The 27,648-nt window shown below is 45.2% G+C and overlaps 1 protein-coding gene across 1 annotated transcript in view; it reads left to right on the plus strand.

Annotated features, from left to right (window-relative positions):
• The window catches only part of LOC311085841 (tripartite motif-containing protein 16-like), a gene marked incomplete at both ends in the record, with an annotated part of 42,492 nt that extends 15,075 nt beyond the window's left edge, over nucleotides 1-27,417 (plus strand). The window contains 6 exons of the mRNA XM_084118461.1: nucleotides 7,397-7,690; nucleotides 8,106-8,201; nucleotides 8,303-8,536; nucleotides 25,977-26,136; nucleotides 26,589-26,636; nucleotides 26,867-27,417. Of these exons, the coding sequence (XP_083974587.1) occupies nucleotides 7,397-7,690; nucleotides 8,106-8,201; nucleotides 8,303-8,536; nucleotides 25,977-26,136; nucleotides 26,589-26,636; nucleotides 26,867-27,417 (1,383 nt within the window). The remainder of the gene's footprint in view (nucleotides 1-7,396; nucleotides 7,691-8,105; nucleotides 8,202-8,302; nucleotides 8,537-25,976; nucleotides 26,137-26,588; nucleotides 26,637-26,866) is intronic.
• Between the last annotated feature and the right edge of the window lie 231 nt (nucleotides 27,418-27,648).

Consider the following 27,648-nt stretch of genomic DNA (forward strand, 5'->3'; position numbering starts at 1 on the left):
CCGGCTACAACACTGCTTCTGCTGATACTGGGGGGAACCCCTCCCCCCACTGGGGCCCAGGGCCCTGGGCCCAGCATGCCGGAGCACGGCCTGCCATGCTTTCATACTACCAAAGGGAGACAGAAGGCCATGTCTCCAATCCAGAAAACTGCAACTTTACCATCACTGAATGGACAACGATCAATTCCGGGCCTTCTCGGCACTTCAGGATGCCGTGCCGTCCAGCGTGCCCTCAGCAGGCCAGGGCCGCAGGCTTCGACTCACAACAGCCATGTGCTCGTCGAAACCACCATGCAAGCCTCATCATCATCTTCTCCATCAAGCAGAGAAGAAAACGATGACAACTTGCACCAGTGACTTTTGACACTCACGGACCCATCAACGAACTCAAATTTCAACCACTTCAAGAATTGTATCCACTGCATACCATGCAAGTATCAATTTAATGAGGTGCTCTGAAAATGATAAGCTGATGGTTCTTTCATAGTTAAATAGATCTTTTCCATAGTTCTATTTCCTGCTTCCGGTTCCACATCACTCACCCTTTTACCTATGCATGTATGTATGTATGTATGAATGTATGTATGTTTGTTTGTTAGTGTTAGTTATGTTTGTGAGTTAGTTAATAAAACTTGTGCACAATATGGATTTGGTTTCTAAGTGTCTCTGCTTGCATACAAAGTCCCTTTTACGATCTTGATCTTGTTACATGCTCTAAGTGTTGTACATGCTAAGAAATAATTATTTTTCAGTGACCATGAAAGATACACTTTTCTTAGAATAAATGGATAATCAAAGAGTTCGTTGGAACTGATTCATTGATTGTAATATTAATTTAGCTTACCTCAAAGTTAATCTAATTAACTGACCCAAATATTAATCATTAATCATAATTGGTAATTATGGATTATTATTAATATTTCTCCTTTGAGCTAATATCATTAAAGTATACTTTCTTATTTTTAGTTTAAAAGAAGTATACTAAATAGCACACTCGTAAGGGACAGCAGTACATCCATATTCTGAACACAAGTTTGAGCTGAAGATGTTAAGTAATGTCACTGAGGATAATACATCAATCCTTCAATAGAGCAGTTCATATGGAATGGCAAGTCTCCCCATATAAAGTATTCAACACTGCAGCATTGCAAGGATGCTGGTGGACTTTACTACCGGACTTTAGGCTTTATCATTGGGCTTTTACATTATGACCTCTTACAGAATGGTTGAGTCCTGGGCTCTGTTGTATCTTGGCAACTGTGGCTGTGCAAGATGGCGCCGCTATGTTTGGCTTGCCACTTGCTTCTCTGTTTTTTCATGTTTGTTTTTGCTACCGTCTCGCCGATTATTGTTTATGATCGCACTACACTGCTGGAATTGTGTTTTACAACTAATCGCCTCCTAAATGCCCAGTCCTTCAAACCACCACCGCCACTGTTGACATTAATTCCTTCTTACCTGAGACGCCCTGTCTGTCTGCTACCAGGCAGTAAGCGTCGCAGAAGACGCGGTCGGAGAAGGGGGTTACATGTCAGGCTGAGGATTCACCTGGATTCTCTGTCGCCGAGGACTGGAAATCAATCAGGACTTGGCAGTGCTAGAAGATCGTGGGAATGCTACCGATGGCTTCGGCCGGTTAATTCCAACACTGGCGTTCCATTTCCGTGTCCCCGCCGCGTCAAAACATCTACCCGGGGTTGCGTCCAAGGAAACCTCCGTCCAATTCCTTGTGTGACATCGCCGCCTGTCAACTCGACCACATTTCGCATGGCATTATGTAACACCAGATCGCTCAATAACAAAACATTTGTCTTCAATGATGTCATCTCCTCTTACAATCTGGATTGTTTTTCCTCACCGAAACCTGGCTTCCCCCAGGTGACGTCAGTGCCTTTTCGGAACTCCTCCCCTCTGGCTATCTTTACCTAAACACCCCGCGGCAAACGGGTAGGGGCGGGGGGATAGCTACTACACACAGACAGTCCTTGATATGCCGCCAGCTGTCCACTAGAGGGTATTCCAGCTTTGAGTTACAAGCATTTGTGCTCACACTACCCTGTCCTATCTTATGTGCACTAATCTACTGGCCACCAAAGCTAAATTTTTTAAATTAGTTTTCAGAGTTTCTGACAGAGTTTCTGGCAAAGTTTGATAATATTCTAATCTGTGGTGATTTTAACATTAACAAACTAAAAATAAGAAAGTATACTTTAATGATATTAGCTCAAAGGAGAAATATTAATAATAATCCATAATTACCAATTATGATTAATGATTAATATTTGGGTCAGTTAATTAGATTAACTTTGAGGTAAGCTAAATTAATATTACAATCAATGAATCAGTTCCAACAAACTCTTTGATTGTCCATTTATTCTAAGAAAAGTGTATCTTTCATGGTCACTGAAAAATAATTATTTCTTAGCATGTACAGCACTTAGAGCATGTAACAAGATCAAGATCGTAAAAGGGACTTTGTATGCAAGCAGAGACACTTAGAAACCAGGGGTCCAATGGCAAAGTTTGATAATATTCTAATCTGTGGTGATTTTAACATTCACGTTTGCTGCCCCTCTGATAAACCTGCTAATGATTTTAAGGCACTTTTAGATTCATTGGACCTTACCCAGTCCATATCCCGTCCCACTCAAAGGTTAGGTCACACCCTTGACCTTATTATCTCTCGTGGGGTGATAGTGTCAACCTGTGAGGTCCTGGATTTTCCCATCTCTGACCACTCTCTCATACGGTTTGACATCTGTGCTGTTCCTCCTGCTCCCTCGTCCACTGCCCCCCATCGTCGTCACATTTTTACTCCATCTACAGTTGATAACTTTGTTGCTGCCTTCTCTGTTTCTGACATCGTCTCTACTGCTGAATTGGCATCGCCTCTATGTCCTGACCTTCTCCTCTCCTCCTTTCACACCATCTGCTCCCAGATTATGGACTCTGTTGCGCCCTACAAGGTAAAGATGACCAAAGGTCCATTGGACCCCTGGCTCAATGATTCAACTTGGGCCCTCAGGCGCCAGTGTAGACAGGCTGAGCGAAAATGGAAGAAGGATAAGCTGCAGGTGTCACTGGAGATGTTTAGAGACAGTCTTGCCACCTATCAGAGAGCAGTGAAGGAAGCTAAAGGACAGTACCTTTCTAATCTCATCAATAGCAATAGCCACCGCCCTGGAATCCTGTTCAGCACTATTAATTCTGTCATAAATCCGGTGTCTGGTGTTTTGAATGATGTATCAGAAAATACATGCAATGCATTCAAACAATACTTTTTGGACAAGGTTTCGTCTGTTAGGCAAACTATAACACAAGCTCCTACTGTTGCCTTTTCCTCCCGAGCGACGCAATGCGTGCTGGAGAACTTTGATGCAGTTACTCTGGAGGACCTCAAAAAAGCTGTCCATGAGCTGAAGCCTACCACCTGCCCTCTAGACGCTGTTCTTGCCAGGATTTTGAAAGAGGCTATTGACATCGTAGGTCCTTTTCTTGTCTCCTTCATAAACAGCTGTCTTAGTTTGGGGACTGTTCCCACTGCTCTCAAACACGCTATTGTTAGACCGCTGCTCAAGAAACCCAACCTAGATCCCACCATACTGTCCAATTTTCGACCAATATCTCACCTGTCACTTCTGTGTAAGTTGATGGAGAAGCTTGTTTTCTCCCAGCTTCAGTCTCACCTACAACTGCACGTCATTAGTGATAAATTTCAGTCCGGTTTCAGGTCTAGACATATCATTGAATCAGCGTTACTGAGGGTCCATGATGACATTCTTGGAGCTCTGGATAGTAAAAGCTCTGTGGTTTTGGTACTACTGGACCTTACCGCTGCATTTGACACCGTGGATCATGCCATCCTCATCTCCCGTCTTCAACATTTTGTTGGTTTGCAGGGCGCAGTGCTCAATTAGTTCTCCTCATATCTCACTAACAGAACTTTTTCTGTAATGCTCGACGACTTTTCCTCCTCATCTGCCCCTCTGTCATCCGGTGTGCCTCAAGGATCCATTCTCGGTCCTGTTCTGTTCTCTCTCTATATGCTGCCACTTGGACAACTCATCTCCAATCATAACGTTCATTTTCATTTCTATGCAGACGACCTCCAGATCTACCTTCCTGTGATTCTGAACAATCGTTCTACGCTGGACCCCCTTTATAACTGCCTTAAGGACATCAAGCAGTGGCTTTCCCAGAATTTCCTTCATTTGAATGAAGGAAAGACTGAGTACATCCTGTTCAGCCCTGACTCACCCAACAGTTCTTTCAGTTTTGGTCCTCTAACACCTCAGTTTGCTCCCACTGTGTGTAACTTGGGTGTTATTTTTGACAAAAAATTGCAGTATGACAAACAGATTAGTGCAGTTGTTAAGGCGAGCTTTTACCAGCTAAGGCTTCTCAGTAAGGTCAAACCATTCTTGTCCCGTGCTGACCTTGAAAAAGCCATTCATGCCTTTATCAGCTCGAGGATAGACTACTGCAATGCCCTCTACACTGGACTTAATTGATCACTTCTTAATCGGCTTCAACTGGTTCAAAACGCGGCAGCACGTCTCCTCACCAACACCTCCAAATGCTCACACATCACCCCAGTCCTCCGCTCGCTCCACTGGCTCCCGGTGCGGTTTAGGGTGGAGTATAAGGTCCTGCTGTTCGTGTTCAAGGCCATCAATGGTCTGGCCCCGGTCTACCTCGCCGATTTAGTAACGGTCTATCAACCACCCAGAACTCTCCGCTCCTCTGAACACACCTCTCTGGTCACTCCCAAATTCAAATATAAAAAGTTTGGAGGCCAGTCATTTGCCGTCCAGGGCCCTAATCCGTGGAACGCTTTACCAACACTCCTACGAAGCATCACCGTGTTGAGTGTTTTTAAATCGCAGTTGAAAACACATCTGTTCAGACAAGCTTTTAACATGTAACCTCTGACTCTGACTGATATTTGTGTTTTATTTTCTGTTGTCTATTGATGCTTTTACTGGAAAGCGCCTTGTGCACCTTTTGGCTGTTGTAAGGCGTTATAAAAATAAAATTTGATTGATTGATTGATTGATTGAACTGATTGAATTTAATCTGGTTTTACCTTATAGACTCCAGGATTTGATTTATTGCAACACTCATTTGAAGAGTGCAAAAAAACTGGAATAGCATATCTTCTTTCTACCTGTCAGGCGGCTTCAAAAGTTTCCCATGATTACCATAAATGGCATTCTCATTCTCCATTATTTCGTAATCATAGTCTTCTTTCGGATAATAAACCTTTTATTTTCTCAGACTGGAGTGATAGAGGGAATAATGTTTAAGCCGATGCTTTTGGTGACAAAGGTTTACGATTGTTTAATGATGTACGTGCTGAATATAATTGACCAGGCACTTCATTTTTCTTTTATCTGCGCCTGAGATCTGCCATGTGTGCAAATGGGGTTCCTTGGGGCTCTTACTTTGCATAAGTTGCTTACTTAATATGGAAGTACAAGGGGTATGGTTTCTTCATTGTACCTGTTGTTTTTGGAAGCTTCTTAAAAAAGTTAAGAGTTATTTTTGGGACTGGCTCAGAAGACAGTAATGACATATGTTGGGACTCAATATGGGCCAACCTCAAACATGTCTCTAAAAACCTTTTGCTCAATTGGGTGCATAGGCACATATATGCACATGTTTTGGGATTGCCTTGAAGTCAACGAGTTTTGAAGACAGGTTTCCACAACGCTAAAGGACATTTTGGAATTTAAGGTATCATGCTGTCTGAGACTTTTGCTTCTAAGGGATGATTCCTCTTACTCTCTCTAACTCAGAAAAAGTAGTTTTTCTGTGGACTTACAGATGCCAAGAAAAAGCTTGCCTTGCGCTGGAAACCTAATCACTCTCTAGCGTGGACTCACTGGATGCATTCTTTCTTGGACATTGCGAACATGGAGCTCTCAGTGGCAAGGTTATATGAAGCCTCTCAGAGGACTATCATGAGGACTATCTAGCATGGCTAGATGCAATTTCAAAAATAAATGAGCGGTTGTAAGATCTATGTCTCATGTTCCTACTTTTTCCTGTCTTTATTTATTGTATTTGGATTTTGATTTGCACTTTTCTTAGACTAATTATGTATGTTCCGAATGTACTTTTGGGAGATGGGGTGGGGGGTATAGTCGGGATGGTAATTTAGAAAAAAATGTTGAGAGTGATGTTTATTTTTTACTTTCTATCTCTGTACATTAACATTCTTTAACTAAAATTTGATCGCAAAAACATCCTTCAATAGAGCAGAGTCTGTACAATGGAGAGCTCAGAATCCAGAGTGAAACATCTTGTAAATGGGATGTTCATTTTTGAGATGAAGGGTAGGTTAGAAATTGGCCTGTACTTTTTAAGTGGGGCCGAATCAAGATTTGGTTTCTTGAGAGATGGAACCACCAAAGCATGATCAGTGATTATGCCCCGTCAATGTCAAAACTCATTTGTAAATATGACTTTGCTTAGTCATCCATGTGCTCTGAACTCATATTTACAATATTTTCAACTTCACTTGAATAGCAAATAAACACAGCTAGGGGCATTTAACTCCACTTTTAGACGTGGGAACTTCCCTAAGCACTTCCCCTCAGGAGAATCCCTACCGCCATTTTGAAGTGCGTTCAACTTCGTCAAGTGGATGAGGGAAGTTTTATTCAACAGACCCTCGACCCCTTGATTTTGACAGAGGCAACAAGTCCACTCATACTGTACACAATGCAACACAATTGTGACACCTTGCAGTGCTCGAACTTGATTTACCCACAAGTGATCACAGGCTCAGTGTGTAACATTTAAACCCATCTAGGGTTCTGCCAGTAGTGGGCACTCCTGCAATGTAAGCAATGATGTATCATTTTAAACAAGACAGAGGAAAGTTAGCAAGTGAGGGGCATAAAAAAGTGGACCTTAAACACAGCCCTGGAAAGTGCCTCTCCTTGACCAGTAATAAGGAAACTGCTTTACAGACACCTGTTTTACACACGTCACTCAAACATAGAAGCAGTAAACTATTTCGACTCAGTTCAGGGAAACAGAAACTAAAGTATTGTTGAGCTTTGTGTGTTTGTGTCTCTAAGTATGTTTGTGTGTTTGTGTCTGCAGTAAAATGGCAGAGGCCAGATTTTCTCAGGATGAGTTCATGTGTCCAGTGTGTCTGGATCTTCTGAATGATCCAGTGACCATCCACTGTGGACACAGTTACTGTAAGATCTGTATTACAGGCCACTGGGATCAGGAGGATGAGAAGACAGTCTACAGCTGCCCTCAGTGCAGACAGACCTTCAGTCCAAGACCTGCTTTAGGTAAAAACACCATTCTGGCTGAACTGGTGGAGAAACCGAAGAAGACTAAACTTCCTGCTGACTGTTACGCTGGAGCTGGAGACGTGGAGTGTGACGTCTGTACTGGAAGAAAATACAAAGCCGTCAAGTCCTGTCTGGTGTGTCAGGAATCTTACTGTCAAACTCATTTTGACCGTCATGAGGATTTTCACTCACGTAAGCCACACAAAGTGATTGATGCCACTGGACGACTGCAGGACATGATCTGCCGTAAACATGATAAAGAGCTAGAAATATACTGCATCACTGATCAACAATACATTTGTGTGCTGTGCAAGGAGTATGAACATAAAAAACACAAAACTGTATCAGCTGCAGCACAGAGGACTGAGAAACAGGTACGAACTTAAAGTGATTGTTCAAGCAAAAATTAAAATTCTCTCTTCATTTACTCACCATCATACCGATCTAAAACGGTGTGACTTTCTTCTGTGGAATGAAGAAACGTCTCAGAACGTCTCATCTATTTTAGTCTACACATTCACAGTTTTAACCTCAAAAGGAGACAAAAAGAATCTAAACAACTTCACTGGTTTAAAAAAATAAGTCAGCTTAATTGTACTAAATGTGCACTTGTAGTGTTCTTCAAATTTTTATATCTTTAAAAATGGGATCTGCAGATAATATAATGTTAATTACATAAAAGGCCACTTACGAGTAAAATTAAATTAAATAATGCTGACACTTTGGCTTCATATTTGTTCATAATCTCTCGTTTTATGTGACATTTCCTGTTATTGTTTTGACCTTTAGACTCATCTGAAGGAGACTCAAATAAAGTTCCGTCAGAGAATCCAGCAGAGAGAGAAAGATCTTCAGCAGCTGAGAGAGGCTGTGGCATCTTATAAGGTGAGTCTGGAGAAGAAGAGAAGTTTGAGACATCTCAGTTAGGACTCTCCTCCTTCAGTCCTGCTGAACTCACTGTGTGATTGTGATGTGTGTTTGAACAGCGCTCTGCACAGACAGCAGTGGAGGACAGTGAGAGGATCTTTACTGAGCACATCCGCTCCATTGAGAGAAGCCGCTCTGAGGTGACGCAGTGGATCAGAGATCAGGAAAAGTCTGCAGTGAGTCGAGCTGAAGAACAACTAAAGCGTCTGGAGCAGGAGATCAATGTTCTGAGGAAGAGAGACGCTGAGCTGGAGCAGCTTTCACACACACAGCATCATATCCATTTCCTCCAGGTAACAGAGGTCTAAAATAACAGGATAATAGTGGACTTGAGCAAGATCCTGCTATGACAGGGAAACATTTCATGAGAACTGAATGACCTGTTGACTGAGATGTTGAAAGGGATTCAGTCAGATTCAGTCAAGGGGGTTGTGGTATCATATAATCCTCAGTCAGATTCTCATCTGATCATCTTCTTTTTAAAGAGACGACACATACAAAGCCCAGCAAAATCTCATAGGAAACATTTTTCTGACCTTTTTCTTTTATATATATATATATATATATATATATATATATACTGTATATCAGATTTGCGAAAACAATGGATACCACGTAATCTATTAGAGTTAATAATTTCAGAGTAAGTCAGAATAAATCAAAATGTAACAATTTATTATTAGTCAGGTAAATGTATGATGCCAATTATAAAATCAATTCAAAGACAATCAATACAAAACATCAAATGCTCAGAGATGAAGAGTAAAAGATGTACCATTACATCTTTTATGGGATGCATTACGGGCCGATCTCATTACAAATCGCACCGAGCCTCTTTCTTTAAATACACAGACTGAGACAGAAACTTCTTTCACATTGAAACAGAGTTTACACCTTTTGAGGGCAGAATGCCATTTGCCTGGAAGACACACCCTCCTCTGTAAGCAAGTTATCTCTAAACTCTTAAAAACTTTATTGTCTTTTGGTTTACTTCTGTGGAGAATGAGACCTTTGTACCAGTCGCACTGAGACATTTCAAATGATACCAAACATGTATAATACTGTATGATAATTATTCACATTAAACCATATAGATTTTTGGGTGAATTTCTGGTGATCTCAGCATGAACGTGAGACGAGATGGGGAGGTTATTGACTCGGGGATGCAAGTTTCTCAAGAGAGAGTTCAAATGTTAATTTCCAGAAAGGTCCTTTGTCTTCTCTGGGTGTGGTCGTTCCTCAACCAGACTGCCCGGCATTTTCTAATTTCTCAATTCATACACATGCCACTCTCCGTCACCCGTGACGTCACAAGACATTCTCCTCCACAACAGCCTCAGACTGCAGCTCTAGCTCCCCCCATCGGCATCCAAGCTGTAATTCCACCGGCATTCACTCCATCTCGTTTTTCTCTAAGAATTAATCATTCTTTTCTTCTCACAATTTGCTCAGAAACGCCAACCACATACATCCTTTCATCCCAACATCCATTCCTCTACATCTCCTTCAATTCACAGCGATGCATTTATACATTTACTCCGGTATTTCTCAATCTATTTATTTATCCACCCATCTATCCACCCCTCCCTCATCCCTCCATCCATCCATTCATCCACCCATTCATCCATCCATTCTTCCATCCATCCTTCCATTCATCCCTCTCTCCATCCGTCCCTCCATCTATTCTTCTATCCATACCTCCATTCATCCATCCCTTCACCCATCCATCATCCATTGATCCCTTTATCCATTTCTCCATCCATTTAATTCAATTTACATTTATTTGTATAAAGCTTTTCACAATACATATTGTTTCAAAGCAGCTTTACAGAAAAATGTATGCATCTACATTTACAGTTTAGAGTGATCTGTTATCAGAGGTAAATGTATTGTATAAGTTATGTTTTCTGAGATGTACATATACAAATCACACAAGTTAGCTAAAATTTTATTATTTTAAACAATGTAATAATTTAAGGCAGAAACAATGAGCTTATCGAAGTAATGAATACATGTTTGTTAACAAACGATTATGACATATAGAAATCGTACCATTGGTTCCATACATCCAGGAAATCAATGGAAAGAGAAGTGTAGTGTGACCGCGCTTATCTCTTCAGTCCAGATACCTCATCTAGCACTCCAAGGAATTCTACTTCACGTGGGCCAATCTGGACTCCTTCAACCTCCATTTCTATTTAACTGGTCTATCCTTTTCCCCCTCACTCGCTTCTCCACCCCTACCGTTCCCTTCCCCAATATCGTACATCCTGCCATATAGCAACAGCCTATATAGTTAGCTAAAGCTGCACCATCTACTCTGCAAGCTTCAGCTACCCATCACATTCTCCAATCCAAAAAATTTTAGCAGGTAATTTATAAATCTAGCCCAGCTCATCCAGTCATCTGATCTTTCTAAAATAATTTCATCATTCTTCTCCATGCTCACAATTTGCTCAAACTCACACACATCCTTTCATCCCAACCTCAATTCCTCTACCCTTCCTTCAGCAGTTCATATCAATATGACTTCTGTTTACTCTATTTATATTTTCAACCAGTCTATCCTTTCTCTCTCCCTCCCTCCCTCCCTCCCTCCCCCAACACCCTTACATCCTACCATGCAGCAACATCACATATACTTCAGCCACAGCAGCTCTACCTACCGGGTCAGCTTCAGCAGTCCATCGCCCTTCCTTTTCAGAAGTTACGCTCACAAATTAAGTCGCGGTTCACAGCAATACGGCTCCGCTTCACTCTGATATTTCTTAAACAGCTAACTCTTCAGTCCAGAAACCTTCCAGTGCCTAAGCAATTATACCTCATACGGGCCAATCTGGACTTCTTCAACCAGTCTATTCTTTTCCCTCCTCCCCCCAACACCCTTACATCTTACCATCCAGCAACATCCCATACTACAGCTACAGCAGAGCCACCTACCCGGCCAGCTTCAGCAGTCCATCGCCCTCCTTCCTTTTCAGCAGCTATGCTCACAAATTTAGCCGCCATTTACAGCAATACAGCTCCTGGTTACTCTGATATCTTAAATGTGCCTATCCACCCAGATTTCTGGTGCTTCACTGAAGTCCTCCGGAAGAGCGGACTCACCTCACCTTAAGTTGCAGAAGCAGCCTTAGGATATTCGACTCCCTTTCAGAAGGACTATACTGGATTCTCTTCAACAATCAGAGACTCCCTTAAATCCTCCACCGTCTCAACAAATTATAATCGTCACACCTCTCCATCCATTATCAGAGAAGAAAACCTCTGCATCACTCTGCTTTTCTCTAACTTCCTATAGATAAATGCACAAGTGATACAGTTGCAATCAAAATTATTCAACCCCCATTGCAAATCAGGTTTATTGGCAAAATTTACAGACTTCCAGCTGTTTGCAATGAACAAATCAAACAAAAGTAATTGAAATAGCTCAACACAACAAATGTTTCAAGTGGTTTCCCCAAATTTAACTGAAAATGCTAATTTTAATGACTTCTGCAGTTTCAAAATTATTTAACCCCATTAATAGATGGCCCATAGGCACGTCTTTTTAAAGATGCCTCGCCCGTGCACTTCTGGTTGCGGTCGCAATGTTTCCAATTCTGATGGGCACAATCGCTGCTTTGTGTGTTTGGGCATTGATCACGCTAAAGCAGCGCTTGTGGATGACTCATGTTCTCACTGTGGGAACATGACCATCTCAACGCTACGGTCGAGACTCAATGAACTCATTCGAGTGAGAGTCCCCTCATCCACACCCCGATCTACGGTCTAGGTCTCCGCGAGAGGCTGTACTTCGGCTGGTGGCCAGGGTGACCTGAGGGTGACGGTGTGGAACAAACTGTCGATTCGTCCGTGGTCCACAACCCCCTCTCCAGCGTTGTTACCCGAGAGTGTTCAGATTGAGACCGCTGGTCCCTCTATGGAGGCCCCGCGTGTCTCTTTCGGCCCTCCAGAAGAGGATGCAATGTCTATTGCAGCATCAAAAGGTGGGCATGAGTCCTCGGGAAGTGACGATTCGGCTGTGCTGCCACCTTCGGGTGTTCCAGCATTGCCCGAGTCAGATCCCGAGATGACGGCCATGCTTTCCCGGGCAGCCGCGGCCATTGGGCTCGAGTGGTCCCCGCCACCCGACACTGTGCGCTCGCAGCCTGGTTTTTGGGCACGGCCGCTGACTCTCGTCGGCGTCCAACCCCAATATCATTCTTCCCGGATGTGCATGAGGAGGTCTCGAGGTCCTGGATGGCACCATTGTCTTCCCGTGATCGCTCGTTGACCTCCTCCGCCTTACCTCCCCTCGATGAGGCCACTGCCCACGGGTACACTGGGGTTCCCCCGGTGGAACACTCTGTCGCGATGCAGCTGTGTCCGCAGAGTGCTTCCTCCCGTGGTGACCCAAAGCACCCATCCAAAGTCTGTAGGTTTTTGTCTACCCTGGTGGCGAAGTCCTATAGAGCAGCGGGACAGGCAGCCGCCTCTTTGCATGCCATGGCCATCCTGCAGGTCTACCAGGCCCAGGTGCTCAAGGACATGCACGGGGGCAGGACTGACCCAGGGCTCTTTGATGAGCTGCGTGCCGCTCACTCTCCGAGCGACTGAGGTGACCGCACGCTCCCTGGGCCAGGTAATGTCCACAGCTGTGGTCCATGAGAGACATCTCTGGCTGAACCTGGCTGATATGCGGGATGCGGAGCGGACTCGTCTCCTTGACACCCCCATATCCCAGGCCGGCCTCTTTGGCGGCGCGGTCGAGGACTTTGCCCAACAGTTCTCGACTGCCCAGAAGCAGACTGAGGCTATAAAGCATATTCTACCCCGACGGCCCTCTACTGCCTCCACTCAGCCGTCGGCACAGAATCCTCAGCCTGCTCGCTGCCGAGGGCACCCTCCCGCGGCTCCCGCCCCTCCCGCACGGCCCCAGCAGCAGCCTTCACCCGGGCCACGTTGTGGAGGAAGCCGCAGGAAGGCGCCCCAGCCCTCTCCGGCCCCGCGCCCCACTAAACGCCGGGCTAAGCGGCGCCCCTGAGACGGGCAGCTCAGGGTTGGCAACCAGTTTTTCCCAGGAGATGGTAGCAGGGCCACTCCTTCCCCTGGTGGAGGGCCGGGGGAGAATCTTTTGTTCTCCAAACCGCTGCTCGTCCCACGACGAGCAGTACCCTAATGTGGTTAACCCTCTGAGGTCTGAGCTGTTTTCTGGGCCCTGGAGGTGTTCTGACATGCTCTGACATTTCTGGTTATTTCTGTTACTTGTGACATTTTCATGGCTAAAGTCTAATTACACTGTATTCAGCACAAACTCTGCTACAATAATATATCAGCAGCATGTATGTAAAAGTTTGTAGTTTTGAGATAATGACATTTATGCGTGGTTTTTGAAAATACAAAAAAAAATTCTCACTGAAATAAGGCCATGAAACCCATACTGATTATTTCTTCACAAGACTTTTGAAAATTGTATGACGTAGCCTAGAATATTTGCTGCAAAACTATGTGAAAATCACCCTGACTGCTCATTCAGATAAGACAATATATTGATTTAAAAATTTTACGACGTGTTTTGTGTGAAAAAGCCTTATGCGAGAGCTCATTAATATGTAAGCTTTTCTCACCTGAGAAAGACAAAGAACCTCCCCTAACGGCCCTATTAGGAGCTATCAGGCCCCTATCATTCTGAGCAACCTTGCACAATACTGTAAATGAGGAGATTTAAAAAATAATGGCTTTTAAATTGTTTGGATTTATTTACAACACAACATAATCCAAAGATACACAACAAATGCCAAAAAAGCACTTCAAAGACAGAGACCTTTGTGCCATTCCTAAAAACATTGTACATACCTTTCATTTCCAAGATTTTCACTTTACCATGTTCACGTACTGAGACTCATGTGAATGTTGAAGTCCTCAGTGGCATCTGGGACCTGAAAAAAAAAAAAGTGAACATACTGATATCAAGAGAAAGGCCTGCACGATTTTGGAAATAAATATTAGATTTTTCTGGTTAAAATTGCTTTTTAAAATTCCTTTTTAAAATTCACAGAATACACACACACACACACGTTTCCAACGATATATAATATAATGAACACCAGGTTTGTTGTGCCTTGTAGGCATAAGGTATATGCGCAGTGCGGATAAAATAATAATAACAATAAATAACCTATAGCAGCCTATAAATCTTCCAAAAGAAGCTAGAGAAAAATATATTGATTATCATGTTACTTCAAATGTTTCCATCCGTTATGATGATATGAAATGAGATAATAATAAAAACAAGAAGCCGTTTGGTGCGTTTTGCTTTCATCCAAAATATGATACATTCAAACGCGATCGCTTGCAAAATATGATACATTCAAACGCGATCGCTTGCAAAATATGATACATTCAAACGCGATCACTCTCAAATATAAAACATTATGGTTACCATAAACATATCTATGTTTGAGCAGATATCCACAAACACAGTAAACACGTACGGGTCTAAATATTATAATATTCCCCATATATCTAGCAACAGTTCAGCTGCAACGTGACATTTATGCAACAATAACAAACTAGGCTATGTAAGAATTTCTTACCTTATCTTTCTTGTCTTCAAATCGCGTTCTTCTTCTTCTGAGGTAGCCTAAATCCAATGTAAGCTCAGGCACGTCTTTCAAACTCGACGAAAAGTGAAGTGAAGTGTTTTGTTGTTGAGGTAACGAGCGCGTTCGCGTTCCATGTGGAGATTTGCATGTGAATGTCTTTTGCGCGAGTAGGCGTGGCCAAATTAACTGTAATGAGCAAGCGTTTGAGAAGCTGGACATCTTGTTGGTTTTATACAAATTACTTAAACAGAGAATATTTGTTTTCGTTTTGAATCCGATCATTTAAAAGTACACACTTAAATGTTTATAAAGGTATATGGCTCATAAATGTGTGACAAGTATTCGCTGAGTTTTGTTTCAGTTTATAGACGTGCTCAAGAAAAAAAAGTTCACCGCGACGGAGAGGCAGAAAGCACACCCTGTTTATTTTCTTTATTTTACAAAAGCACAATGTTTTGATTTGATTGTAAGTGGACACATACAAAAGGAGAAATATCACAGATTCTTTTTTTATATTTCTTTTTTCTGTATGACCATAAATGATGGAGTAATTTAAGTTTATAGTGCTACAATGTGGAGAAAATCCGGCAAAACGCGTCGGCGCGTTTGTCGACCTCAGAGGGTTAAAGAAAGAACTGGTTCCCCCAACCATGAGCACACAGAGTTCTCGGACGATAGTGCGCGCCGCCCACGGGTCCCGCCACTATCGTCCTCCTCTGTCACAGAGTTCTCGGATGATAGTGTGCAGAGCACGCCCCCATGGGACGCTGGTCCTCCCCTGGCCTCCTCTGGCAGAACGCGGCTAATGACCATGCACCCACACCTGGGCTGGTCATTCCGCCTTGCTGCACCACCGACGGTACGATTTGGGATCAGTTCGGGACGCACAGGTAGATCTGTTTGCCTCCCACGACTCATCCCATTGCGACCTGTTTTATTCCCTGGCCGAGGGCACGCTCGGCACAGATGCACTGGCGCACAGCTGGCCGCGTTTTCCCCCAGTGAGCCTTCTTGCGCAGACTTTGCAGGTCATTTTGGTTGCCCCGTATTGGCACAACCGGACCTGGTTCTCAGAACTAGTACTCCTCGCGACAGCACCTCCCTGGCCAATCCCTCTGAGGAAGGACCTCCTTTCTCAGGGACGGGGCACCCTATGGCACCCTCGTCCCGATCTTTGGAACCTCCATGTGTGGCTCCTGGACGGGACGAGGCAGGTTTGAGTACCCTACCACCAGCAGTGGTGGCTACCATCACTTCCGCTAGAGCTTCGTTCACAAGACATGCCTATGCGTTGAAGTGGAACCTCTTCGTCAACTGGTGTTCTTCTAAACAACAAGACCCCTCGAAATGCCAGATCAGTGTCGTGCTTTCCTTCCTGCAAGAAGGGTTGGAGCGAAGGCTGTCTCCCTCCACCCTCAAAGTGTATGTTGCCACTAGGGGTGTCCCCGACTATGGATTTTCATAGTCGAATCAGAATCGTCTAGTCTTGCCTATAGTCGACTAATAGTCGAATCGTGTGTATGGGGGCGGGGCTTTAACATTTCAAAGCTGCAATGTACAGAAAATCACACAAAGATATAGAAGAAAATGTATAAATACATTTGGCATCAATAAAACTAAGAAATAACATAAATAACTCCAGAAAGGCCACACTGCAGACAGGATTTACATTTCACATGCAAATCAAATTAAATCGGCTAAATTACCGGCTGTGCGAGCAGGCTCTAAGTACAGCACAACATCGATGCACCGAAAAAATAAACAATTAATTTACTAAGTTAAATTAGAACAGAATATACCTTTCTAATAAATAAAAATACAAAACGAAATAAATCAGAATCAAGTCACAAGATGAGGAGCAAATGTGTGCAAAATGCCTAAAGTGCAGGGGAACATATTCAAAACACAAGCCACAAATAGTTAGATTAGATAACCCTGACAGATCAATAAATAAAATAAAAATAAAGAAATTATTAAAATAACGAGAGTTAGTCAGAATTTTCAACTTTGTATTTTTAACTGCAGAAACAACAATAAATGCTAAACTGGAGTGGCAGTCTTTTTAGCTAAAAATGTTCACAGCATCCAAAAATCAAATTAGAACCGGCTGAAAAGTTTTGAAATCACTTCTACCCTACCTGATCGAGAGAACAAATCCAGTCTTTCACTCTGTCTGTGTCCGTTGGAGTCTTTTGTGCGCGCGGATAAAATACATTCTAAAACGCGTTTTTCAGGTTCGAAAACGCGAGGTGCAGCAGGCGGTAAAACGCGAGGCGCAGCAGGCGCATAAACAGTGCGCAGAACGCTCGCTGCCATTGGAAACCAATTGAAAATATAGGCGCCTCTCACTGCAAAAAAACGCGTCAGGTGTGATAGGCCCCTAAAAGTGCATTTTAAGCGTTTTAAAAGCTTTTTTCAAGTTAAGCATTTTAGAATGTCCTGTGGAAAACCAACTTGTTAACGTTGGCCGGCAGAAGTGCGATCATGGTTTTCCTGATGCTAAATCCAGCCTTGGAGAATATCCTTTCTGATGGTGTACATCCACACTTTAGATTTTCTTATCCCAGACATTGTTAAAGATTTAAATCCTTGCCGCCAAGACGCTCCTCTGTCGGTCACATATTGAAAGTGAAACTTAAATCTGTCACGGGGTGTTTTGATTTATTCACGCACGTTAAAAAATATTTATTAAAAGCTTCTCTCTTTGCACATTTTTATATACAGCATTATCATAATAGGCTGAATATTAACGTATTGACAGAAAACCTGTAGTTCTATGTGAAATCAGACATTGAGCGCCCTCATATAGCCAAAGTGGCATCATCCTCGTTTCATAACACCTCTGCGAAGATTCGACCATGAGATCGGTAGTCGAATCAGGCTCCTCCAATCGAAGCATCGAACCTTCGACTATTCGGGGTCACCCCTAGTTGCCACCATTGCCGCACATCACGATGCAGTTGATGGTAAGTCTCTGGGAAAGCACGACCTGATCATCAGGTTCCTGAGGCGAGCGAGGAGACTGAATCCTCCTCGTCCTCCCCTCGTACCCTCTTGGGACCTCTCAGTGGTTTTAACTGCCCTGCAGAGTGCTCCCTTTGAGCCTCTGCAATCAGTGGAGCTTAAGTTCCTGTCAATTAAGACAGCGCTCCTGGTTGCATTGGCCCCCATCAAGTGGGTAGGGGACCTGCAGGCATTTTCAGTGGACGAAGCGTGCCTGGAATTTGGGCCGGCTAACTCTCACGTGATCCTGAGACCCTGGCCTGGATATGTGCCCAAGGTTCCCACCACTCCCTTTCGAGACCAGATGGTGAACCTGCAAGCGCTGCCCTTGGAGGAGGCAGACCCAGCCTTGGCACTGCTCTGTCCAGTACGCGCCCTCCGTGCTTACGTAGACAGAACACAGTGTTTCAGGACCTCAGACCAGCTCTTTGTCTGTTATGGTGGGAAGCTGAAGGGAAAGGCTCTCTCCAAGCAAAGGTTGTCTCACTGGATAGTGGACGCCATTGCTTTGGCATACCACCAGCAAGGTCGACCATGCCCCCTTGTTGTGACGGCCCACTCCACCCGGAGTGTGGCCTCCTCTTGGGCTCTAGCGCATGGTGCCTCGCTAACAGACATTTGCAGAGCTGCAGGCTGGGCGACACCTAACACATTTGCGAGATTCTACAATCTCCGAGTGGAGCCAGTTTCTTCTCATGTACTCGCTTCAACTAGCCGGTACTAGATTCTGCTCAGGTGTCTTCGCTTGCTCACCATTCCTCTCCACGGACGGGATACATGCAATATTTTCCTCAGGTGAGCCTAATAAGCCCTGAGTTCCTCCAGTACTGTTGACGTCAACGCCAGAGTTATGCCACCGGCAGCTTTCGCGCTTGGCTAGGTGCCTCCATGTGCATGGTTCCCCCTCTGGGTGACCCCCACATGTGTATTCCACTGTAAGTCTCTCTGAGCATGTGTCTTTCCCTTGGCAAGCCACCTTGCCACCCCTGGGGAAATATTCCACCTGCTGCTGGACACCCCAGTGATACTCCATATGCAACCCCATTCGTCATCACTGACGTAACTCGTAGTGACCACGAAAGTTACATCTCCCTGCCACTTCTGCTGTACCGCTGGGAACTCCTGAGTTCAGTCTCGGCTCCTCAGTGAAGAAACATATCTGCATGTTGCCGGCGTACTTCCTTATATCTTACTTCACGAGGTGGGGCAGAGTTACGCTATGCAAATTCTGCAGACCCATGGCATTTCATTGCCATTGGCTCGTTATGTATACTCGAAGGTGATAGGCTTTCTAAGCGAAACCCCATTCGTCGTCAGTGACGTAACGTCTCCGTTCCCTACTCAGGTTATTAACTTAGGGGCCGCTAACACAACACCGTTTTAACAGAAAACTCTTAAGTTCTTTCTGCGCAAACATAAAAAACGCGAACCTGTGAGAACGCTGATGGCGTGCACATGTGTATTACGCGTTCAGTCTATAGGTATCCGTGTTTGAATATATGTGGACAGACGTGTAGTCCTTCCCTACAAATCAACCCTCAACAAACTACTTGTCTGGCCTTAAAATTTATAATACAGAATTTTTATCGCTTCCGTGTAGCCACGCGATCCGGAATTATCCCGACAACGCTTTATCTGTAGAGAGGTAAAGGGAGGGGAGGGAGGCCTTCACAGGGGAGAGTCTAGTTGACACTTCAGGACAGCGCTGTCGTCGCGTCCAGGCGCAGGTCCTTCATCAGATCTGAATACGCCCTGGATCCGGCGTACTGTGGTAAACCTCGGGATATACAGAGAGACTAATATTAGCGTAGACGCCATTCTTCTTATGATGTAGAATCATAGAATTATAGAATTATAGAAGTCTATAATGTGTTATGTGTATGCTAGGTCAAAGAGATGTGTTTTTAGTCTAGATTTTAACTGACAGAGTGTGTCTGCTTCCTGGACAATGTTAGGAAGACTGTTCCAAAGTTTTGGTGCTAAATAGGAAAAGGATCTACCGCCAACAGTCGATTTTGATATTCTAGGTATTATCAACTGACCGGAATTTTGAGATCGCAATAGACGTGAAGGACTATAATGCGTTAAGAGCTCGATGTTTAATAGGGAGCCAGTGGAGTGTTGACAGAACGGGGCTAATATGGTCATAATTCCTGATTCTGGTAAGAACTCGAGCTGCTGCGTTTTGGACAAGTTTGTCCTAACCGACGACGAAGACTTGACAGAGCAGCCATCAAGTGTTAGACAGTATTCTAGATTATTACGTGAGGAAGTTTTTTGTCCAATAATTAGAATCTCTGTTTTTTTAGAATTAAGTAGTAGGAAATTACTAGTCATCCAATTTTTTATATCAGCTATGCATTCGGTTAATTTTGTGAATTGGTAAGTTCCCTTTCAAGGGAACTCGCGTTGCGTCGAAATTGACGCTATGGGAACGCTTTGCGTGATGACGTCTTGAAGCACATGTAAAATCAGTCCAATGGTGTGGCGGAACGTCAGAGGCGGGTGACGTCACGTACCAGGAAGCTATAAAAGCCGGCCCGAAACAGAAAACGAAAGCTTTCTGAGTCTTCAGTTGCGCTCTGTGTGAAATCTGTCTGTATATTTGGTGTTGTCTGTCTATATCATATATATATATATTCAGTATGGCGAGCAAGCAGCAGTTTAGAGTGTGTGTCCATCCCTGCCCGCGTTATTTAACGGGAGGTGATACTCACACTCTTTGTGTTGTTTGTTTGGGAGAGGAGCATGCCCAGTCAGCACTCGAGGGTGGTGACTGTGTGCATTGCGACGCGCTTCCATTGCGTACGCTCCGATCCCGCTTGGCTCGGTTCAATCCCGATCGCGTTCCCCAGGCCTCTGGTCCCGCCGCTGCCGAGGCACGGCGGCAATCACAGACCTGGGGTTCGCAAATGGATCTATCAGTGGATGTTGAGACGGGCTCTGCCTTATCTCAGCCTCCTTCTGATAGATCCACTGCCTCTCATCAGGGTGTGGAAGCACGCGTTGCGGTTTCTTCCCCCCCGATGGAGGCACCAATACTGCAATTGTCCAGCTCTGAGGAGTTGGACGTTGTTAGTATTGACGCTGAGTCTGAGGATTCGCCACCTCAGTCTCATGCGTTTGAAGAATTGCTTGATGTTATCACTAGAGCTGTCGAGCGATTATCTATTGAGTGGCCAGAAGATAGGCAGGGCGCTCGTTCGAAAAGCAAGCTCGACGAACGTTTCCTGCCATCTCGTGCACAGCCTCAGCGCAGAAGCCTTCCGTTTTTCCCCGATCTCCACACCGAGGTGTCGAGATCGTGGGGGAAACCAGTGTCATATCGAGTGTATACTGCACAAACATCACACTATTCATCCATTCACAATTATAAAGAGCATGGTTATGGGGAGATGCCGAAGGTGGAAGAGACGCTCGCGAGCTATCTCTCTCCAGCAACGGCATCTTCTCTGAAGGCTCCTGCACTTCCATCCAAGCCAGTAAAAGTTACTTCTTCCCTGGTTCATAAAGCTTATGCCGCCGCCGGTCAAGCTGCAGCGTGTTTACATACAATGTCCATAATGCAGGCTTACCAGGCTGAGTTATTGGGTGATTTTGAGGAGGGCGGGGGTATTAGTGCTGATACGGTGTCTGAACTGCGTAGAGCCACGGATTTGTCTCTCAGGGCCACCAAGGAGACGGCTAAATCCATCGGCCGCTCTATGGCAGCCCTGGTGGCCACTGAGAGGCATCTGTGGCTCAACTTAAGTGACATAAAGGACAAAGAAAAACATGTTCTTTTAGATGCACCAGTATCCACGCAAGGGTTATTTGGAGACGCAGTTAATAGTGCTGTAGCGAAGTCACAAGAAGCTTCAAAACAGGCAGCTGCACTTCAGAAACTTCTCCCCCGCCGTTCTTTCTATGAGGCTGCTGAGCGGGAGCAGCCTCACTCCTCTAAAAAGAGCGCTGAGCACCGTGCCACTCAGAAACAGAGCGTTTCCTCCCGTGCTCCCCCACAAAAATCTCGGGGACACGGAGGGCGCTCTCAAACCCAGCAGTCTTCGAGGGGTAAAACGGATCTGCGGACCGTTATTACCGCCAAGAAGGCTGCTGGGAAAAAGTCCTGATGTCTGAGGGCTCAGGACAAATGAGGGTAGTCCCCCCGAAGCAGAGCGGTTAACACCTCTTTTCACGGTGCCCGTCTCTCTTCGGTGCCCTCAGGGGACCGTTCTGCCAACCCTGCCGCCTCCGGTGTTACAGGGCGCAGCGGTCTCCGGCGAGAACATATCTCAAGGTCCACCCGGAAACGTAGTGGCCTCGGGATGCCCGCCCCCTCTGAGGAGGGTGCTAGAGCAGTCTGTTTGGTCGTTCCCTGCCGGTGCGCCGTTACAGGGCGACGAACCGACTACTCAACAGCAGGAGAAAAATACGGTGCCGTCTCTCTTCGGTGCCCTCAGGGGACCGTTCTGCCAACCCTGCCGCCTCCGGTGTTACAGGGCGCAGCGGTCTCCGGCGAGCACATATCTCAAGGTCCACCCGGAAATGTAGTGGCCTCGGGATGCCCGCCCCCTCTGAGGAGGGTGCTAGAGCAGTCTGTTTGGTCGTTCCCTGCCGGTGCGCCGTTACAGGGCGACGAACCGACTACTCAACAGCAACAAAATCCAGAAACCAGTCTCGAGAGACTGGTACCTCTAGTAGAATCTTTGACAGCGTGGAAGCTACTGTCAAATGTTTCTCGTTGGGTCCTGCAGACCGTGGAAAAAGGGTATTAGATACAATTCTAGTAACGCCCACCGCGGTTTATGGGGGTCCTGCCCACAGTGGTGGGCCCCGAGCAGGTTCTGGTTATGGAACAGGAAGTAAACACTCTGTTAGAGAAAGGGGCCATAGAATATGTACCTCCCTCCAACAGGGAAACCGGGTTTTACAGCCGGTACTTCATAGTTCCAAAGTAGGACGGGGGATTGCGTCCCATTTTAGATCTTCGAGTTGTCATGCAGCTCAAGTTCAAAATGTTAACATTGAGACAATCGTGCCACAGATTAGTCCGAGGACTGGTTTGTCACGATAGACCTCAAGGACGCATATTTCCATCCGTCCGTGTCATTGGAAGTTCCTGAGGTTTGCTTTCGGGGGCAAAGCATACCAATATCGAGTTCTTCCATTCGGCCTGGCTTTATCACCCCGCACTTTCACCAAATGCGTGGATGCAGCTCTGGCGCCTCTGCGCCTCCGGGGTATTCGCATCACGAACTACATCGACGATTGGTTGATTTTAGCTCAGTCGCATTGGATGGCGGTTCAACATCGAGATGTTGTTCTCGCCCATATGAAAGAGTTGGGGTTACGGCTGAACGCCAAGAAGAGTGTGCTTCTCTATTTTAGAGGACCACTTTTTTAGGCGTGGTTTGGGATTCAGTGTCGATGCAGGCGCGCCTGTCATCGCCACGCTTCGATCCTGGCAGCTGTGAGAAGTGTAAAGCTAGGCCAGCTACTCACTGTCAAACAGTTCCAGAGACTGTTGGGTCTCATGGCAGCAGCTTCCAACGGGATACCTTTTGGACTGCTGCACATGAGGCCCCTGCAGTGGTGGCTCAGGACCAGAGGGTTTTTCCCCGAGGGGCAACCCATTTTGCACAATCAAGGTCACGCGGTGATGCCTACGTGCCTTGGTTATGTGGAAGAAACCTTGGTTCCTGTCCCAGGGCCCAGTGCTGGGAGCTCCTTGTCGTCGCAAACTGCTAACGACGGATGCTTCCCTCACGGGTTGGGGAGCGATCCTGAGGGTCGCTCATCTCAAGGTCTGTGGGAAGACCATCATCGTTCCTGGCATTCTATAGCCTAGAGATGTTAGCTGTCTTCCGGGCTCTGAGGAGCTTTATCACAGGTCTCAGGGGACACCATGTGTAGTACATACGGACAACACGTCGGTAGTCGCCTATATCAAGGGGGTTTGCGCTGGCACGCCATATCCTCTTGTGGTCCCAGGGGAAGTTGCTGTCACTCAAGGCAGCCTACATCCCCGGGGTCCAGAATATAGGAGCAGACACTCTGTCGAGACAGGGGCCGAGGCCCGGGGAATGGTGGCTCCACCCCCGAGGTGGTGGAGCTGATATGGAAATTATAAGTGGATCTGTTTGCGTCTCGAGAGACGTCTCACTGTCCACTTTGGTTCTCCCTCACGCATCCAGCTCCTCTGGGACTGGATGCTATGGTACAGACGTGGCCGAGGCTACGTCTGTACGCCTTTCCCCCAGTTGCTCTGCTCCCGGGAGTTCTGGAAAGAGTTCGCAGGGACCGGGTTTGCCTGCTTCTTATAGCCCCGCGCTGGCCGGGCAGAGTATGGTTTCCCGATCTTGTGTCCCTCCTCGACGGGCCTCCTCTGGAGCTACCCGTCAGGAGGGACCTTCTGTCCCAAGCAGGGGGCTCGATTTTTCACCCCCGACCAGAACTGTGGAACCTGTGGGCTTGGCCTCTGAGGGGGCCCAGCTCATAGAGTCAGGTCTCTCAACTGAGGTTGTTGAGACCATTCTACAGTCCAGAGCTCCCTCCACGAGGAAACTTTATGCCCTGAACTGGAGAGTATTCACCTCTTTGTGTAGTGACCGTCGGTTGGATCCAGTCAACTGCCCAATTGGTACAGTTCTGGAGTTCCTGCAGGACCGGTTCACTGCAGGTCTGACCCCGTCCACTTTAAAGGTTTATGTGGCGGCCGTAGGTGCTTACCACAGTCCTTTGGGTGGAATGTCTGTGGGGAAAGACCCCTTTGGTATCTCGTTTTCCTCGTGGCACTTGGAGGTCCTCCTCCCTTTCGAAATCGGACCAGGAGGCGAATAATTTGCTTTGCCCTGTTCGGGCGTTAGACGCGTATGTCCACAGAGCTGCCCTGTGGCGTAAAAGTGACATTTTCTCCCCTAACAAGGGAGGTCCAGTGTCTAAGCAAAGGATGAGCAAGTGGGTGGTTGAGACTATCTCACTTGCTTATGAGGCGGCTGGACAGCCTTCTCCTTTGGCTGTCCGGTCGCACTCTACTAGGAGTATGGCGGCCTCTAAGGCCCTTATATCAGGAGTATCGTTACAGGACGTCTGTGATGCGGCAGGCTGGTCCTCACCGCACACCTTCGTCAGGTTCTACTCTCTGGATTTAGACTCTGCTCCAGGGTCTCATGTTTTGTCTTCTTAGTGCTGCTCACATGATTACACACAGGACAGACATTTGTAGCTATGGAGGCGTTGGTATAGACGTTCCCATAGCGTCAATTTCGACGCAACGCGAGTTCCCTTGAAAGGGAACGCCTCGGTTACGACTGTAACCTCGGTTCCCTGAAGAGGGAACGAGCGTTGCGTCGCCTTGCCATATCTCCTTCATGCCTGTCAGCGCGACTTCAGACTTTAAGAAAGCTTTCGTTTTCTGTTTCGGGCCGGCTTTTATAGCTTCCTGGTACGTGACGTCACCCGCCTCTGACGTTCCGCCACACCATTGGACTGATTTTACATGTGCTTCAAGACGTCATCACGCAAAGCGTTCCCATAGCGTCAATTTCGACGCAACGCTCGTTCCCTCTTCAGGGAACCGAGGTTACAGTCGTAACCGAGGCGTTTTGTCAGGGCGTGAAGAAATATAGAGCTGAGTGTCATCAGCATAACAGTGAAAACTAATTCCATGCTTCCTAATGATATCTCACAAGGGTAGTATGCACAGATTGAAAAGCATCGGTCCTAGTACTGAGCCTTGCATATAAAGATGTAAATAAATAATTCTTAACTGGCTCAAAAACACTATAAAGTTAAGCTAATTGCATTTAATATAAATTTAAACTATAATACAGAATTGCAAATAAAATACCATAAACATTACATTCCATCTGCACTTGAGTAAAGCTTTTAAAGTAGGCTATATTATTTCCATAATAAGTATATTTTAAATAGATGCTAAAGTACTCTTCTTTCTGCTTTTAAAGTATATTATTATTTTGGGATGAATAAGCCTTTAAAGCCACTTAATGAATATTATAAGAAAGTATCTGATTGTCTGAAAGTGCTGGATTGATGTGAGTAACTGTTGACTCAAGTCAACAAGAGCTGCACAGATCTGATAGTAGTGCAGGTTATTGAGTGAAGTGTGGAGCTGATGAGTTTTGATTTCTGTTTTCTGTAGAGTTTCCAGTCTCTCTCAGCACCTCCTGAATCTACAGATGTGAATGACGTTTTCTTCAGTTCTCTCTCCTCTTTTGATGGAGTGAAAGAATCTGTCCGTCAGCTGAAAGTCAAACTGGAGGATTTCTGCAAAGAGGAGCTCAAGAAGATCTCTGACAGAGGTAAAGTCCTGGGCCTCGTTTATAAACACGTGCGTAGAATGATCCGAAATGTGAATGTTCAACAATTTAAGGAGTGTTAAAACATCCATATGGACAATCTTTTTCTCGTAATGTTCGTAAATGCATCACAGTTCAGCTAAAATTCAAGTCCATTGTGAACAAGTGCATCAACTTTACCTACAGAGCGGCCACAAAAATCACTGGATAGTTCAGAGGTTTGGCACTCATCATCATGGACAAGCATATTTATATATATTGATGTAGGATGAATCCATGAAATTTAGGATCAAATCATGTTTAATAAATGAGGCCCCTGGAGATTAATTTGCTCTCAGAAATGAGTCCAACATCGTCTAATATCATGAAGAACATCACATTTGAAATGTATAGAGATGGATGAATTTTATATTTTCATTTCTCTTCACACTGTTCATGTCTGTTTATTTCCACAGTCACATTCACCAACAGGAATCCCAGAACCAGGGACGACTTCCTACAATGTAAGTGACTAAGAAAACTAGCAGACAAAATCACTGAATGTGTTCATGTTCTTCCTGTAGAAGGAGAAATAAATCATAATTTACTAGTTTAATAATTGATAATTTAAACGATTATCAGCTGTACTGAGACACTGCTGATACACTGAATATTAAATTATGAAGAGTTCAGCTACATTAAAAGAACAGACAGATTCATAATTCCTGATTCTGATGTGTTTTCTCTCCATCAGATTCCCATCAGTTCACTCTGGATCTGAACACAGTGAATAAACGCCTCAGTCTGTCTGAGAGGAACAGAGTGATTACTAACACTGACACAGAGCAGCCGTATCCTGATCATCCCGACAGATTTGATTACTGGCCTCAGGTGTTGTGTAGAGAGAGTGTGTGTGGACGCTGTTACTGGGAGATTGAGTGGAGTGGGAATAATGGTGTGTTTATATCAGTGTCATATAAGAGCATCAGCAGGAAGGGAGAGGGTTATGAGTGTGTGTTTGGAGGGAATGATCAGTCCTGGAGTTTGCACTGCTCTTCCTCCAGTTACTCATTCAGACACAATAAGAAAGCGACTGATCTTCCTGCAGTGTCGCTCAGCCGTAGAATAGGAGTGTATGAGGATCAGAGAAGAATAGGAGTGTATGTGGATCACAGAGCAGGAACTCTCTCCTTCTACAGCGTCTCTGACACAATGAGCCTCATCCACACAGTCCAGACCATATTTACTCAGCCACTCTATCCTGGGTTTGCTTTTGTTTGTAAATCATCATTGAAACTGTGTTGATGCATCGGAATAGACAGTAGAGAGATTTTGCCCATAATACTTTGAGCTGCTTGATAAATTAGTAACAGTGAGATGTTGTATAGTTTCTTATTTTCTCTTTATCATATTATTATTATTATTACAGCTGTACTTCTGTCACTGAAATAATATCAGAACAAATGTGTGTAATAAATCCTCATATAGACAATGAGATCAGTGTGTGTGTCTGTGTGTGTGTTTGTCCCTTTCATG

Source organism: Abramis brama (assembly GCF_963993115.1).
Source record: "Abramis brama genome assembly, chromosome: 6".
Lineage (NCBI taxonomy): Eukaryota > Metazoa > Chordata > Actinopteri > Cypriniformes > Leuciscidae > Abramis > Abramis brama.